Below are 13,845 nucleotides of genomic sequence, written 5' to 3' on the forward strand. Positions count from 1 at the left end.
ACCCTGTCAGGTATATGAAGATATTGGATTTATATCATGCCCTCCACTCCGAAGAGTCTCAGAGCGGCTCACAATCTCCTTTCCCTTCCTCCCCCACAACAGACACCCTGTGAGGTAGATGAAGATACTGGATTTATAACCCGCCCTCCACTCCGAAGAGTCTCAGAACGGCTCACAATCTCCTTTCCCTTCCTCCCCTACAACAGGCACTCTCTGAGGTAGATGAAGACATTGGATTTATATCCCACCCTCCACTCCGAAGAGTGGCTCACAATCTCCTTTCCCTTCCTCCCCTACAACAGACACCCTGTGAGGTGGGTGGGGCTGGAGAGGGCTCTCACAGCAGCTGCCCTTTCAAGGACAACCTCTGCCAGAGCTATGACTGACCAAGGCCATTCCAGCAAGTGCAAGTGGAGGAGTGGGGAATCAAACCCGGTTCTCCCAGATAAGAGTCCGCACACTTAACCACTACACCAAACTGGCTCTCCAGTTAGGTCACACACTCTCTGATGTAGCCAATCCTCCAAGAGCTTACAGCAGGCCCCGTAAGAAGAACCCTGGAAGTAGAGCTTTTGGGGAAGCAGGAGCTCCTTTGCATATTCAGCCACACCTCCCTGATGTAGCCAATCCTCCTGGAGCTTACAGCAGGCCCTGTTCGAAGAGCCTTGTAAGCTCTCGGCGGATTGGCTCCATCAGGGAGGGGTGGCCTAATATGCAAAGGACGTCCTGCTACAAAAAAAAAAAAAAGCCCTGTTCTTGATGTAGCCAATCCTCCTGGAGTTTACAGTAGGCCCTGTACTAAAGAGTCCTGTAAGATCCAGGAGGACTGGCTATATCGGGGGTGTGTGGCTAATACGCAAAGGAGTTCCTGCTACAAAAAAAGCCCCGGTAACTGCCAAGCAAGGGCCATCCTTGTCCCTCCCGCCATAGCTGTCGCACGGTCTCGATAACGCCACTCACCCATCAGGGGACAGATATCTGCAAACAAAGCAAGCCCCACCGATGTTCCGTTGCGCTTCTCAACTTGGGTGGGACAACCGGAGGAAGAGACCCGACCGTACGTCTTCTCCGGCAGGGTGTTTTGCAAACCTCGACTTTGGAAAAAGTTCCCCTTCCAGTTCGGTTTGCCCTCCCCGTCTGTCTTCGGGGCGCCTCTCGTCGTGGCAAGCTTTCACGCTCCCAGGACGGCCAGGGTCTCGGTGCGAAAGACGCTTCTCCGTTGAACTCTTCCAGGGAGAAACGGACAAGCAAGATCTAGGACCTGGTCCCCCCCCCCCCCCCCCAAACTTATCCCTGTGAAACCTAGGTGGGGAAAAGCTAGGTACGTCTCCGGCAGCACTTTCAGGCCTAAGATGTTTTTCAGGGCAGGAGCTTTCGAGATTTAGAACTTTCTTCATCAGATATGAGTTGGAATGGAGATCCCGGAGTCCTTATTTCCAATGTTCCCTCTAAGCTGCAAAGTCTTGTGAGCAAAAATTCTACTTTGTGAGCTACTGGTATTAAAGTGGTGAGCTCCTGCATCAATTAGTGCGCTCCGGGGCCATCCTTCTTGGCAAAGGAAAGGTCCCCTGTGTAAGCACCAGTCATTTCTGACTCTGGGGTGACGGTGCTCTCACAACGTTTTCACGGCAGATTTTTTACGGGGTGGTTTGCCCTTGCCTTCCCCAGTCCTCTACGCATTCCCCCCAGCAAGCTGGGTCCTCATTTGACCGACCTCGGAAGGATGGAAGGCTGAGTCAACCTCGAGCCGGCGACCTGAAAACCCAGCTTCCGCCGGGATCGAACTCAGGTCGCGAGCAGAGCTTAGGACTGCCTTCCTGAGCGAAGACAAAAAGGTGCGAGCTGGAGGCTAAAAACCCGTGAGCTAGCTCAGCCTAACTCAGCTCAGAGGGAACACTGCTTTTCTCCCAGTCAGAAGGTGCGAGAGGTGGTACACAAAAGGGCGTGGGGATGCAAGGGTACAACAACGAGAGCACGGGAGGGTTGCTTGGGGGCGGGGAATGAGCATCCGGAACACTCCTCCCACTTCCTGACTGGGATAGAAGGACTCAGAGATCTCCATTCCTGTTTGTATCTCATTACGGGGAGGGACGGTGGCTCAGTGGTAGAGCATCTGCTTGGTAAGCAGAAGGTCCCAGGTTCAATCCCCGGCATCTCCAACTAAAAAGGGTCCAGGCAAGTAGGCGTGAAAAACCTCAGTTGAGACCCTGGAGAGCAGGGGAGGGACGGTGGCTCAGTGGTAGAGCATCTGCTTGGTAAGCAGAAGGTCCCAGGTTCAATCCCCGGCATCTCCAACTAAAAAGGGGTCCAGGCAAATAGGCGTGAAAAACATCAGCTTGAGACCCTGGAGAGCAGGGGAGGGATGGTGGCTCAGTGGTAGAGCATCTTCTTGGTAAGCAGAAGGTCCCAGGTTCAATCCCTGGCATCTCCAACTAAAAAGGGTCCAGGCAAATAGGTGTGAAAAACCTCAGCTTGAGACCCCGGAGAGCCGCTGCCAGTCTGAGTAGACAATACTGACTTTGATGGACTGAGGGTCTGATTCAGGAGATGTTCATATATGAAGTGAACTTGGTGTCTTGAAAGATCATAACCCCGCCCCCCCCAATCCTGTTGGTCTCTAAGCTGTTACCAGACTCACTTCTAGCTGTTGTACCGCAGCCCAACGTGGTTAATCTCTGAAGCTCTCTAGGAGAGAAAAGACTCCATGAGATGTAGTTCCCCTGTCGTTCTGCTCCCGCGGGGAAACTTCTTGGAAAGATACCATCTGCACACAACGTTACAGCACAATAAGGCCAAATATTCTTAACTGCAAGGGGCCTTTCAGTTTTTCCCACCCCAAGATTTTACGGAAAGACTTCATCAACACCAATAACGCGCATGCCAGATATTTCTCACAGGGGTGCACACAAAACCGGGAACAGAAGTCCAGTTTCCCTCCAACTGTCAAATACCAAAACATACAAAGAAGACCACCAAAGTTTGTTTTTTTTTCCCACGTTGGAGTCCGCAGAAGCGCTCCACTATACATTGGATACCTTTTGGGGTTCCTTCGCTTGCCGGAGCCCGTACAGCCATTTGATGACCCGGGCGTTGCGCTCAATGATGGAGATGCCGTAGGGCATGCGCTCGGCCTGCCGCTCCTCCAAGGTGACCGCGCTGCGCCGGGAGCGGGTCCCCTCCGAGCTGGCCGTGCTGACGCTGTGGAACTTGACGGAGACGATGTCGGAGCTGGCCCGGGTGAATCGCTCGACCTCCACGTCACCCATGTCCTCGGGGTCCAGGCCGCAGTAGTTGAAGAAACGCTCCAAGTCGGCCGTGGCCCGGGAATAGCGGTCGCTCAGATCCGATTTGGATCGGTGCAGGAGGGTCTGGTGCTTGCCGCCGTCCGGCCACAGCTCCCTGCAGGGGCTCGGGGAGTTCAAGGAGCCGGCCGAAGGGATCCGGGCGTGGGCGGGCGACGTGGACGAGGGAGTCAACTGGATCGTCGGGGTCACCCTGGCCCGCAGCGCCGCACACGGCCGGACGTCCACCCGGCGCACGGCCACGGTGCTGGGGGGCTTGGAGGAGACCGAGCTCGGGGAGAGCTTACTCAGGCCCTCCCCGGGCCCCTTTTTCGGGGGGGTGCCCGGCAAGTGCTCCAGGGGGCCCTCGGGTTTGGCGAAGGCGAGCGGGCTGTCGCAAAAGTTGATCAGGTTGTTGAGGATCTCCAGGTTCAAGGAGCTCTTGCTGGCGCAGACGTCGGGACGGCACCCTCCCTGCGGGGTCTTGCGGCCGGGGGTGAGCATGGCTCGGCGCACCCCGGGGGCGAAGAGGGGCTGCCGGAGGACGTGCGGCTTCACCGGCTCCTGCTTGGTGCTGGCCACGTGCCGGCTCTTGACGTACTTGGCCTTGTCGGCCTCCAGGCGCTCCACGGCGCTGGGCTTTTTGGCGGCCCCGGGCGCCGCCGGCCGGCGGAAGTACTCGGGGCCCCTGTTGAGGATGCGGAAGGGCATGGCGGAGGTGAAGGGCCCCACGGCCGGGTTGGGGTGGAGGCTGGCTTGGAGGGTCTCCACCGGCATGACGCTCAGGGGTGCGGCGTCTCCCTCCTGCCCAAGATCCACAGGTCAGCGGGTGGGGTGAGGAGGGGAGGAAGGCACCGTCTCCAAGACCCTCTTGGCTTGCAGGGAGCCCGGCCAAGCCGATCCGTCCCTGTGCAAAGAGAGAAAGGAGAAATCAGTGGCTCAGCGGTGCAGAAAGCCCCCGATCCCACGCCCGGCACTGCCTCTCTCTTAGCACCGAGGCAGACAAAGGCAACGACCGCTCGGCCCTGCCAGACGCGCCGGGCTGGCTTATTTCAAGGCACAGGCGCCGCCCACCTCTGGCAGACGGGGCTCCCCGAGCGGCCAATCCGCGACGGGAGAGGCACTTCAAACAGGAGCGCCTCGCCCAATCAGGAGCCGAGGAGAGGCTGGTTGAATGAAAAGGGCCCCCGAAGGGAAGAATGAAAGAAAGGAAGAAAGGGAAAGCGCTCGGCTCCGCCCCCTCCGCCGGCTGTTCCGCGGACGCGGCCCCCCTCCCGCCGCCGCCTCCCCCGGCCCGTCACCTGGCCTGTTCCCACGAACGGGGGTGGGGGGGGGGGGAAACCACGCGAAGGTGATGATGTCACAATAGCGGGGGAGGGGGTGGATGGCGACGTGACGCGGGGAGGGGGGGTTGGGGGGGAAGAAACCCCCGGATCCCTGCGCCGGGTTCGAATCTTGCGGACCGCCCCGTTCGCAGAGGCGGACTTCGCCATGGGAGGGGGGAGGCGGGTGCAGAAGTCCTCGGTGGAGGGAGATGGTCGCCTCTTCTGAGCCGCTGTTTATTTCTGATTTATTTTTGGCCTGCCGGAGGACAATTGGTTGCGGGTTCTCTAATGGTCGTGGCAGACAGACCTTTTAAGGGTGCCAACTTCCAGGGGTTGGCCTGGAGATCTACTGATCTCCCGGCGACAGTAGGGTTACCAATCCCCAGGTAGGGGCAGGGGATCCCCTCCTTTTGGAGGCCCTCCCCCCACCCCCGCTTCAGGGTCATCACAAAGCGGGGATGGGGAAGGAAATATCCGCTCGGCACTCCATTATTCCCTACGGAGGCCACGTCCCATAGGGTATAATGGGGAATTGATCCGCGGGTATCTGGGGCTCTGGGGAGCTGTGTTTTTTTGAGTAGAGGCACCAAATTTGCAGCATAGCATCCGGTGCCTCTCCTCAAAATGCCCTCCAAGTTTCAAAAGGATTGGACCAGGGGGTCCAATTCTATGAGCACCCAAAGAAGGTGCCCCTATCCATTATTCCAAATGGAGGGAAGGTCCTCTAAGTTTCATGCGGTCCCTTGAAATGCGATGGCCGGAACTCCCTTTGGAGTTCAGTCACGCTTGTCACACCCTTGCTGCTGGCTCCACCCCCTAAGTTTCCTGGCTCCACCCCCAAAGTCTCCAGATATTTCTTGAATTGGACTTGGTAACCCTACCATGAGGGGACATCCTGGGAAAACGGGTGCAAAAGCTCTCCTTGGAGGAAGAGGGTTGACTCTCCCAAGACGCTGTTTATTTCTGATTTTTTTTTTTTTGTCTGCCGGAGAACTGGTTGAAGGTTCTCTAAGTTTGGTGGCAGGCAGGGATGTTAGGGTTGCCAACTTCCAGGGGTTGGCCTGGAGATCTCCTTGGGATGGCTGCTGAACTCCCGGCAACAGAGGTCAGTTCACAGGGGCAGGAGGGAAGAAGAAAATACTGGATTTATATCCCGACCTAAACTTTGAATCTCAGAGTCCTAGAGCGGCTCACAATCTCCTTTATCTTCCTCCCCCACAACAGGCACCCTGTAAGGTGGGTGGGGCTGAGAGAGCTCTGCCAGAATCGGCTCTTTCAAGGACAGCTCCTGCGAGAGCTATGGCTGACCCAAGGCCATTCCAGCAGCTGCAAGTGGAGGAGTGGGGAATCAAACCTGGCTCTCCCAGATAAGAATTCACACACTTAACTACTACACCAAACTGGCTCTCAAGAAGAAGATACTGGATTTATACACCCCACCCTGCACTCTAAATCTCAAGAGTCTCTGAGCTGTCACAATCTCCTTTACCTGTGAGGTGGGTGGGGCTGTGAGGTGGGTGGGACTCAAACCTAGCTCTCCCAGATAAGAATTCACACACTTAACTACTACACCAAACTAACTCTCAAGAAGAAGATACTGGATTTATACACCCCACCCTGCACTCTAAAACTCAAGAGTCTCTGAGCCATCACAATCTCCTTTACCTTCTCCCCCCACCACAGCAGACACCCTGTGAGGTGGGTGGGGCTGAGAGAGCTCTGCCAGAATCAGCTCTTTCAAGGACAACTCCTGCGAGAGCTCTGGCTGACCCAAGGCCATTCCAGCAGCTGCAAGTGGAGGAGTGAGGACTCAAACCCAGCTCTCCCAGATAAGAATTCACACACTTAACTACTACACCAAACTAACTCTCAAGAAGAAGATACTGGATTTATACACCCCACCCTGCACTCTAAATCTCAAGAGTCTCTGAGCCGTCACAATCTCCTTTACCTTCTCCCCCCACCACAGCAGACATCCTGTGAGGTGGGTGGGGCTGAGAGAGCTCTGACAGAATCGGCTCTTTCAAGGACAACTCTGCCAGAGCGATGGCTGACCCAAGGCCATTCCAGCAGCTGCAAGTGGAGGAGTGGGGAATCCAACCCGGTTCTCCCAGATAAGACAGCCATGGCTGACCCAAGGCCATTCCAGCAGGTGCAAGTGGAGGAGTGGGGAATCAAACCCGGCTCTCCCAGATCAGAGTCCACGCACTTCACCACTACACCAAACTGGCTCAGCGGTGCTACTGGACTCCGAATTTGCTCTGTTGCTTCACACCAACATGGCTGCCCACCGGGGTCCACTTTCTCCGCTGTCTCCCTCCTGCGTCCAAGCGAGAGGCGCATTCGGAATGGTTTATGACTGTTCCTCTGTCTATCTCATTAACTGGGGGATTAACTGCAGGGTGGGGGGGACTAAAATGACTCACAAGAGAAAAGCCTTGTCAGGCTCATTAGAAACCGAGGAACCGCAGGGGAAGGGGGTGTTTGCCACTCTGCCCTTTCCCCCAAAGTAGGAGGTGGGGGCTCACACAAGAATCCCCTGCTGGGAACGGATATTAATGCGGATTTTTAATGCAGCGGTTCCCAACCTTTTTGGCATCAAGGACTGTTTTTCTGTAAGACAATTTTCCTATGGACTGCGGGGGGGGAGGGGGGAATGGTTTCAGGACGATAGTTGTCTGTGCGCTTTATTTCTATTAGTTTGGTGTGGTGGTTAAGTGCGTGGACTCTTATCTGGGAGAACTGGGGTTTGATTCCCCACTTCTCCACTTGCAGCTGCTGGAATGGCCTTGGGTCGGCCTGAGCTCTCGCAGGAGTTGTCCTTAAAAGGGCAGATTCTGTCAGAGCTCTCTCAGCCCCACCCACCTCACAGGGTGTCTGTTGTGGGGGAGGAAGGTGAAGGTGATTGTGAGCCGCTCTGAGATTCAGAGTGGAGGGCAGGATATAAATCCAATGTATTATTATTATTATTACTACTACGACAGTGAAATATATCAGGTGTGGCCAATGGTAGCTCTCCAGATGTTTTTTTTTGCCTACAACTCCCATCAGCTCCAGCCATTGGCCATGCTGGCTGGGGCTGATGGGAGTTGTAGGCAAAATACATCTGGAGAGCTACCATTGACCACTCCTAATGAAATAATTATACAACTCACAGCTCAGTTGCTAACAGGCCATGGACTGCTACTGGGCCACGGCCCAGGGGTTGGAGACTCCTGCTTTAATGAGCCCAGAAGGAGATTGAAACTGGGGAGGGTCCTTAGTTGTTAGGATGTGTCCCCGGAGACAAAAGTCATGTTAATTCACGCCACGCTATTCCTCATTACCAGTTTGGTGTAGTGGTTAAGTGTGCGGACTCCTATCTGAGAGAACCGGGTTTGATTCCCCACTCCTCCACTTGCACCTGCTAGCATGGCCTAGGGCAGCCATTGCTCTCTGGGAGAACCGAGCTTGATTCCCCATTCCTCCACTTGCAGCTGCTGGAATGGCCTTGGGTCAGCCATAGCTCTGGCAGAGGTTGTCCTTGAAAGGGCAACTGCTGTGAGAGCCCTCTCAGCCCCACCCCCCTGGGGGAGGAAGGTAAAAGGAGATTGTGAGCCGCTCTGAGACTCTTCAGAGTGGAGGGCAGGATATAAATCCAACATCTTCATCTACCTCACAGGGTGTCTGTTGAGGGGGAGGAAGGGAAAGGAGATTGTGAGCCGCTCTGAGACTCTTCGGAGTGGAGGGCGGGATATAAATCCAATATCTTCATCTACCTCACAGGGTGTCTGTTGTGGGGGAGGAAGGTAAAGGAGATGGTGAGCCGCTCTGAGATTCTTCGGAGTGGAGGGCAGGGCATAAATCCAATATCTTCATCTACCTCACAGGGTGTCTGTTGTGGGAGAGGAAGGTAAAGGAGATTGTGAGCTGCTCTGAGACTCTTCGGAGTGGAGGGTGGGATATAAATCCGATATCTTCTTCTTCTTCTTCTTCTTCTTCTTCTTCTTCTTCTTCTTCTTCTTCTTCTTCTTCTTCTTCTTCTTCATTACGATGTATGGGTGGAAAAGTTGGACGATGAAGAGAGCCCGCAGGAAACTAAACCCATCTCCCACTATATTTGAATGTATTTTTTTTTCCTAATGGCGAACTAGAATGATGTTTATAATGTGTGCTACATGTTTGCAAGTAAATTAGGTGGACAGGAACCCCTCTGGGAAAGACATGGCCTCAGTTTTACCCAGACTTGCAAGTAATAGAGCAGATGGTCAAAATTCGCTTAAGGTAAGAGCCACATAGAATAAATGTCAGATATTTGAAAGCAGCGAGACATGAATGTCAGATGTTTGAGAGGCACAAGACAGGAAGGAAGGAAGGAAGGAAGGAAGGAAGGAAGGAAGGAAGGAAGGAAGGAAGGAAGGAAGGAAGGAAGGAAGGAAGGAAGGAAGGAAGGAAGGAAGGAAGGAAGGCAAATGGATGGGGAAGTGAGAGGTGAAAGAAAGCAACAAACTTTAAATGCATTCTTCAAGCTTTCCGCTGGCTTGGCTTGGAGAGCCACACAATATCTGTGAAAGAGCCACACGTGGCTCCCGAGCCACAGTTTGGCCAGCCCTGCAATAGAGCAATGAACAGAACCATTTATTGTGACACTCTCACCATCATTCTCCCATTCTGAACAAAGCAGGAGTCAAGGCGCACCTTCAAGACCAACCAAGTCTTATTTAGAACGTCAGCTTTCGTGTGCTCTCTAAGCACACTTCATCAGACGAGGGGAATCAGGTATTGTGGCTGGAATACATGCAGTTGATGAAGAGGACAAACTAACCGACCACATGGTCGCATAAAACAGTGTGGCTTGGCCATTTGGTCTGGATAGCCATAAAAGGTAATAAAATTCCCTGCCAATTGGTGTTTCTGCAACTCTAGGTCAATCCCAAAAGGACGTGTGTGCCCTAGTTGTAGTCCACCCAATTTGCAGGGAATTCTATTACCTTTTATGGCTACCCAGACCAAATGGCCAAGCCACACTGCTTTATGTGACCATGTGATCGGTTAGTTTGCCCTCTTCATCAACAAACGGCATGTATTCCAGCCACAATCCCCGATTCCCCTCGTCTGATGAAGTGTGCTTAGAGAGCACGCGAAAGCTGACGTTCTAAATAAAACCTGGTTGGTCTTAAAGGTGCCACTTGACTCCTGCTTTGTTCAACTGCTTCAGACCAACACGGCTGCCCGCCGGGATCTATTCTCCCACTCTGACATGTTGCTGTTGTCTTGGTTTCCCACGCAAATGCCATCCAGTCCAAATGTTCTTTCTATTTGTGAATTTCGCTATTTTGCCACTGGATTCTAACTTTGCGCAGCTTTGCATTCTTAACCACTGCCCTCCAGCTATACGCGGCTCTGGTCACTGTACCCCATTCCGTGGTCTGATGAAGTGCACTTGCACACGAAAGCTGACGTTCTGAATAAAACTCTGTTGGTCTTAAAGGTGCGACTTGACTCCCGCTTTGTTCTGCTGCTTCAGACTAACATGGCTGCCCGCTTGGATCTATCTACAAGGGGTGGGGAGTGGATTCTTTTGAAATATGGTGTTGGAGGAGGACGCTGAAATTGGTTCCTTATTCATTCCTTATTTGTGATTTATTCCTGATTTGAACCAAAAACACACTGAGGAGAGCTGGAAAGCTCTGAACTGCAAAATACGTTCTGGACCACCACCTATCATCCATCCATGAAGTGATGGTATCGCTTTACTCTGATCTGGTAAGACTTCACCTGGAGTCTTGTGTTCAGTTTTGGGCACCACATTTTAAGAAAGATATAGACAAGCTAGAACGGGTCCAGAGGAGGGCGACGAAGATGGTGAGGGGTCTGGAGACCAAGTCCTATGAGGAAAGGTTGAAGGAGCTGGGGATGTTTAAAAAGGTCAAGGCAGTCCCCTGTGCAAGCATCACTCGTTTTCGACTCTGGGGTGACGTTGCTTTCACAACATTTTCACGGCAGACTTTTTGTGGGGTGGTTTGCCATTGCCTTCCCCAGTCACCTACGCTTCCCCCCCAGCAAGCTGGGGACTCCTTTGACCGACCTGGGAAGGATGGAAGGCTGAGTCAACCTGCAGCCGGCTTCCGCTGGGATCGGACTCAGGTCGTGAGCATAGGGCTCCGACTGCAGGACTGCAGCTTTACCACTGCACCACGGGGCTCTTCTGAGTGTGTTTAGCCTGGATAAAAGGCAGCTGAGAGATGATATGATCATCTTCAAGGACTTGGAAGAGCTGTCCTGTAGAGGATGGTGCGGAATTGTTTTCTGTGGCCCCAGAAGGTCAGACCAGAACCAATGGGTTGAAATTAAATCAAGAAAGTTTCCAGCTCAACATTAGGAAGACCTTCCTGACCGTTAGAGCGATTCCTCAGTGGAACAGGCTTCCTCCTTGGGAGGTGGTGGGCTCTCCTTCCTTGGAGGTTTTTCAACAGAGGCTAGATGGCCATCTGACAGCAATGAAGAGCCTGTGAATTTAGGGGGAGGGGTTTGTGAGTTTCCTGCATTGCGCAGGGGGTTGGACTAGATGACGCTGGAGGTCCCTTCCAACTCTAGGAGTCTATGATTCTAAATCATGAATAAGGAACTGAGAATAAGGAACCAACTTCAGTCTCCTTTGTTGGAGAGGAGTTTTACAGATACCCTCGACCACCGAAAAGACAAAATCTGTGAGTTCTGGATCCAAAAGCCTGAAAAGCTAAGATGAGTCTATTGTGCTTTGGTCACATCATCATGAGAGCTCATTAGCACGACTCATTTGCATAATGTATTTGCATCTGCCACACACCCCTGACATCATCAGAAGGTGTACTAAATTATATCAGCTCAGCATCTACCTTCAAATGCTTCTTGAATTAGATAATGAAACCTTACTCCATAAGAACATAAGAGAAGCCATGTTGGATCAGGTCAATGGCCCATCCAGTCCAACACTCTGTGTCACAGAAGAACATAAGAGAAGCCCTGTTGGATCAGGCCAGTGGCCCATCCAGTCCAACACTCTGTGTCACATAAGAACATAAGAGAAGCCCTGTTGGATCAGGCCAGTGGCCAATCCAGTCCAACACTCTGTGTCACGCAGTGGCCAAAAAAACCAGGTACTATCAGGAGGTCCACCAGTGGGGCCAGGACACTAGAACCCTTCCCACTGTTGCCCCCTCCCCATCACCAAGAATACAGAGCATCACTGCCCCGGACATAAGAACATAAGCCATGTTGGATCAGGCCAGTGGCCCATCCAGTCCAACACTCTGTGTCACATAAGAACATAAGAGAAGCCCTGTTGGATCAGGCCAGTGGCCCATCCATTCCAACACTCTGTGTCACACATTGGCCAAAAAACTCCAGGTGCCATCAGGAGGTCCACCAATGGGGTCAGGACCCCAGAAGCCCTCCTACTGTTGCCCCCCCAGCACCAAGAATACAGAGCATCACTGCCCCAGACATAACATAAGAGAAGCCATGCTGGATCAGGCCAATGGTCCATCCAGTCCAATATTCTGTGTCAGTGTCCAGAAAAAACAGGTACTATCAGGAAGTCCACCAATGGCCCATCCATTCCAACACTCTGTGTCACACAGTGGCCAAAAAATCCCAGGTGCCATCAGGAGGTCAACCAGGGGGCCAGGACACCAGAAGCCCTCCCACTGTTGCCCCCCAAGCACCAAGAATACAGAGCATCACTGCCCCAGACATAACATAAGAGAAGCCATGTTGGATCAGGCCAACGGCCCATCCAGTCCAACTCCCTATGTCCCACAGTGGCCAAAAAAAACCAGGTGACATCCGGAGGTCCCCCAGTGGGTCCAGGATTACCAGAAGCCCTCCCGCTGTGCCCCCCCCAAGCACCAAGAATACAGAGCATCACTGCCCCAAACAGAGAGTTCCAACAATACGCTGTGGCTAACAGCCGCTTATGAACCTCTGCTCCAGATGTTTATCCAATCCCCTCTTGAAGCTGTCCAGGGGTCATTTTGTAGAAAAATAGGTGGTGGAGCTCATCCAGGAATTGTTATGCAGCTGCACCTACTATTCAATGGACAAGGAGGTGGAACTCTCCGAAGGAGGAGGTGGAACTCTCGGAAAGGTTCAGGAGCTGTGCTCCTGTGAGCTCCCACTGAATCCGAAGCCTGAAGCTGGCTATGCTTGTAGCTGCCACCATCTCCTGCGGCAGTGAATTCCATGTGTTAAATCACCCTTTGGGTGAAGAAGGACTTCCTTTTATCCGTTCTAACCCGACTACTCAGCAATTTCATGGAGTACCCACGAGCTCTCGTATTGTGAGAAAGGGAAAAAAGGACTTCTTTCTCTGCCTTCTGTATCCCATGCATAATCTTGTAAACCTCAATCATGTCACCCCTCAGTCAACCTTTCTCCCATCATACTTTTAAAGTTACGTTCTCCTATGTGGCCACAGTGGCATGATGAAGATTTCCACCTGTCTGCTCTATCTGTTTTGGTTATTTCCCCCTTTTTTTGGTGGGAAAAAAATATTAGAAAACTTGTCAAATCTTCAGCAAAATTGTCACGGCGGGGGGGGGGGAGGGGGTTGAATGATGGAGTCCAGAAGCTAGAATTTGTGGGAGGGGGTAAGAAAGAAAGAGCACGATAACATTTAGGGGTTCCGGAACTCCATTCCTGTGAACGCCAGCCCCAAATGAGACCTCGCTGCGAGTCTGTCATGGGTGCGCATTTCTGAGTTGATTAAGAAGAAGAAGAAGAAGAAGAAGAAGATATTGGATTTATATCCCGCCCTCCACGCCGAAGAGTCTCAGAGCGGCTCACAATCTCCTTTACCTTCCCCCCCCACAACAGACACCCTGTGAGGTAGATGAAGATGTTGGATTTATATCCTGCCCTCCACTCCGAAGTGTCTCAGAGTGGCTCACAATCTCCTTTATCTTCCACCCCCACAACAGACACCCTGTGAGGTGGGTGGGCCCGAGAGAGCTCTGACAGAAGCTGCCCTTTCAAGGACAACCTCTGCCAGAGCTATGGCTGACCCAAGGCCATTCCAACAGGTACAAGTGGAGGAGTGGGGAATCAAACCTGGTTCTCCCAGATAAGAGTCCGCACACTTAACCACTACACCAAACTGGCTCTCCAGTTTGGAGATCAATTAAGATCAATTAATTAAGGATATATTCAGGGAAGAAATCTTTAAGCCAAAACACCTAAGTTCTCTACAGCAGTGAGAACTAAAAATGAGGCTTTAGAAA

General features: G+C 52.7%; 1 protein-coding gene across 1 annotated transcript; it reads right to left on the reverse strand.

Annotated features, from left to right (window-relative positions):
* Positions 1-3,020: 3,020 nt before the first annotated feature.
* On the reverse strand, positions 3,021-4,058 carry FAM110A (family with sequence similarity 110 member A). The gene has a single exon (XM_060233199.1). The coding sequence runs from the start codon at positions 4,056-4,058 to the stop codon at positions 3,021-3,023; it is 1,038 nt and encodes a 345-aa protein (XP_060089182.1).
* Positions 4,059-13,845: the final 9,787 nt, after the last annotated feature.

Source organism: Heteronotia binoei, chromosome 2, assembly GCF_032191835.1.
Source record: "Heteronotia binoei isolate CCM8104 ecotype False Entrance Well chromosome 2, APGP_CSIRO_Hbin_v1, whole genome shotgun sequence".
Taxonomy (NCBI): Eukaryota; Metazoa; Chordata; class Lepidosauria; order Squamata; family Gekkonidae; genus Heteronotia; species Heteronotia binoei.

Excerpts from the sequence above, each read along its gene's own strand:
- FAM110A (XM_060233199.1), bottom strand. The coding sequence starts at position 4,058 with ATGCCGGTGGAGACCCTCCAAGCCAGCCTCCACCCCAACCCGGCCGTG.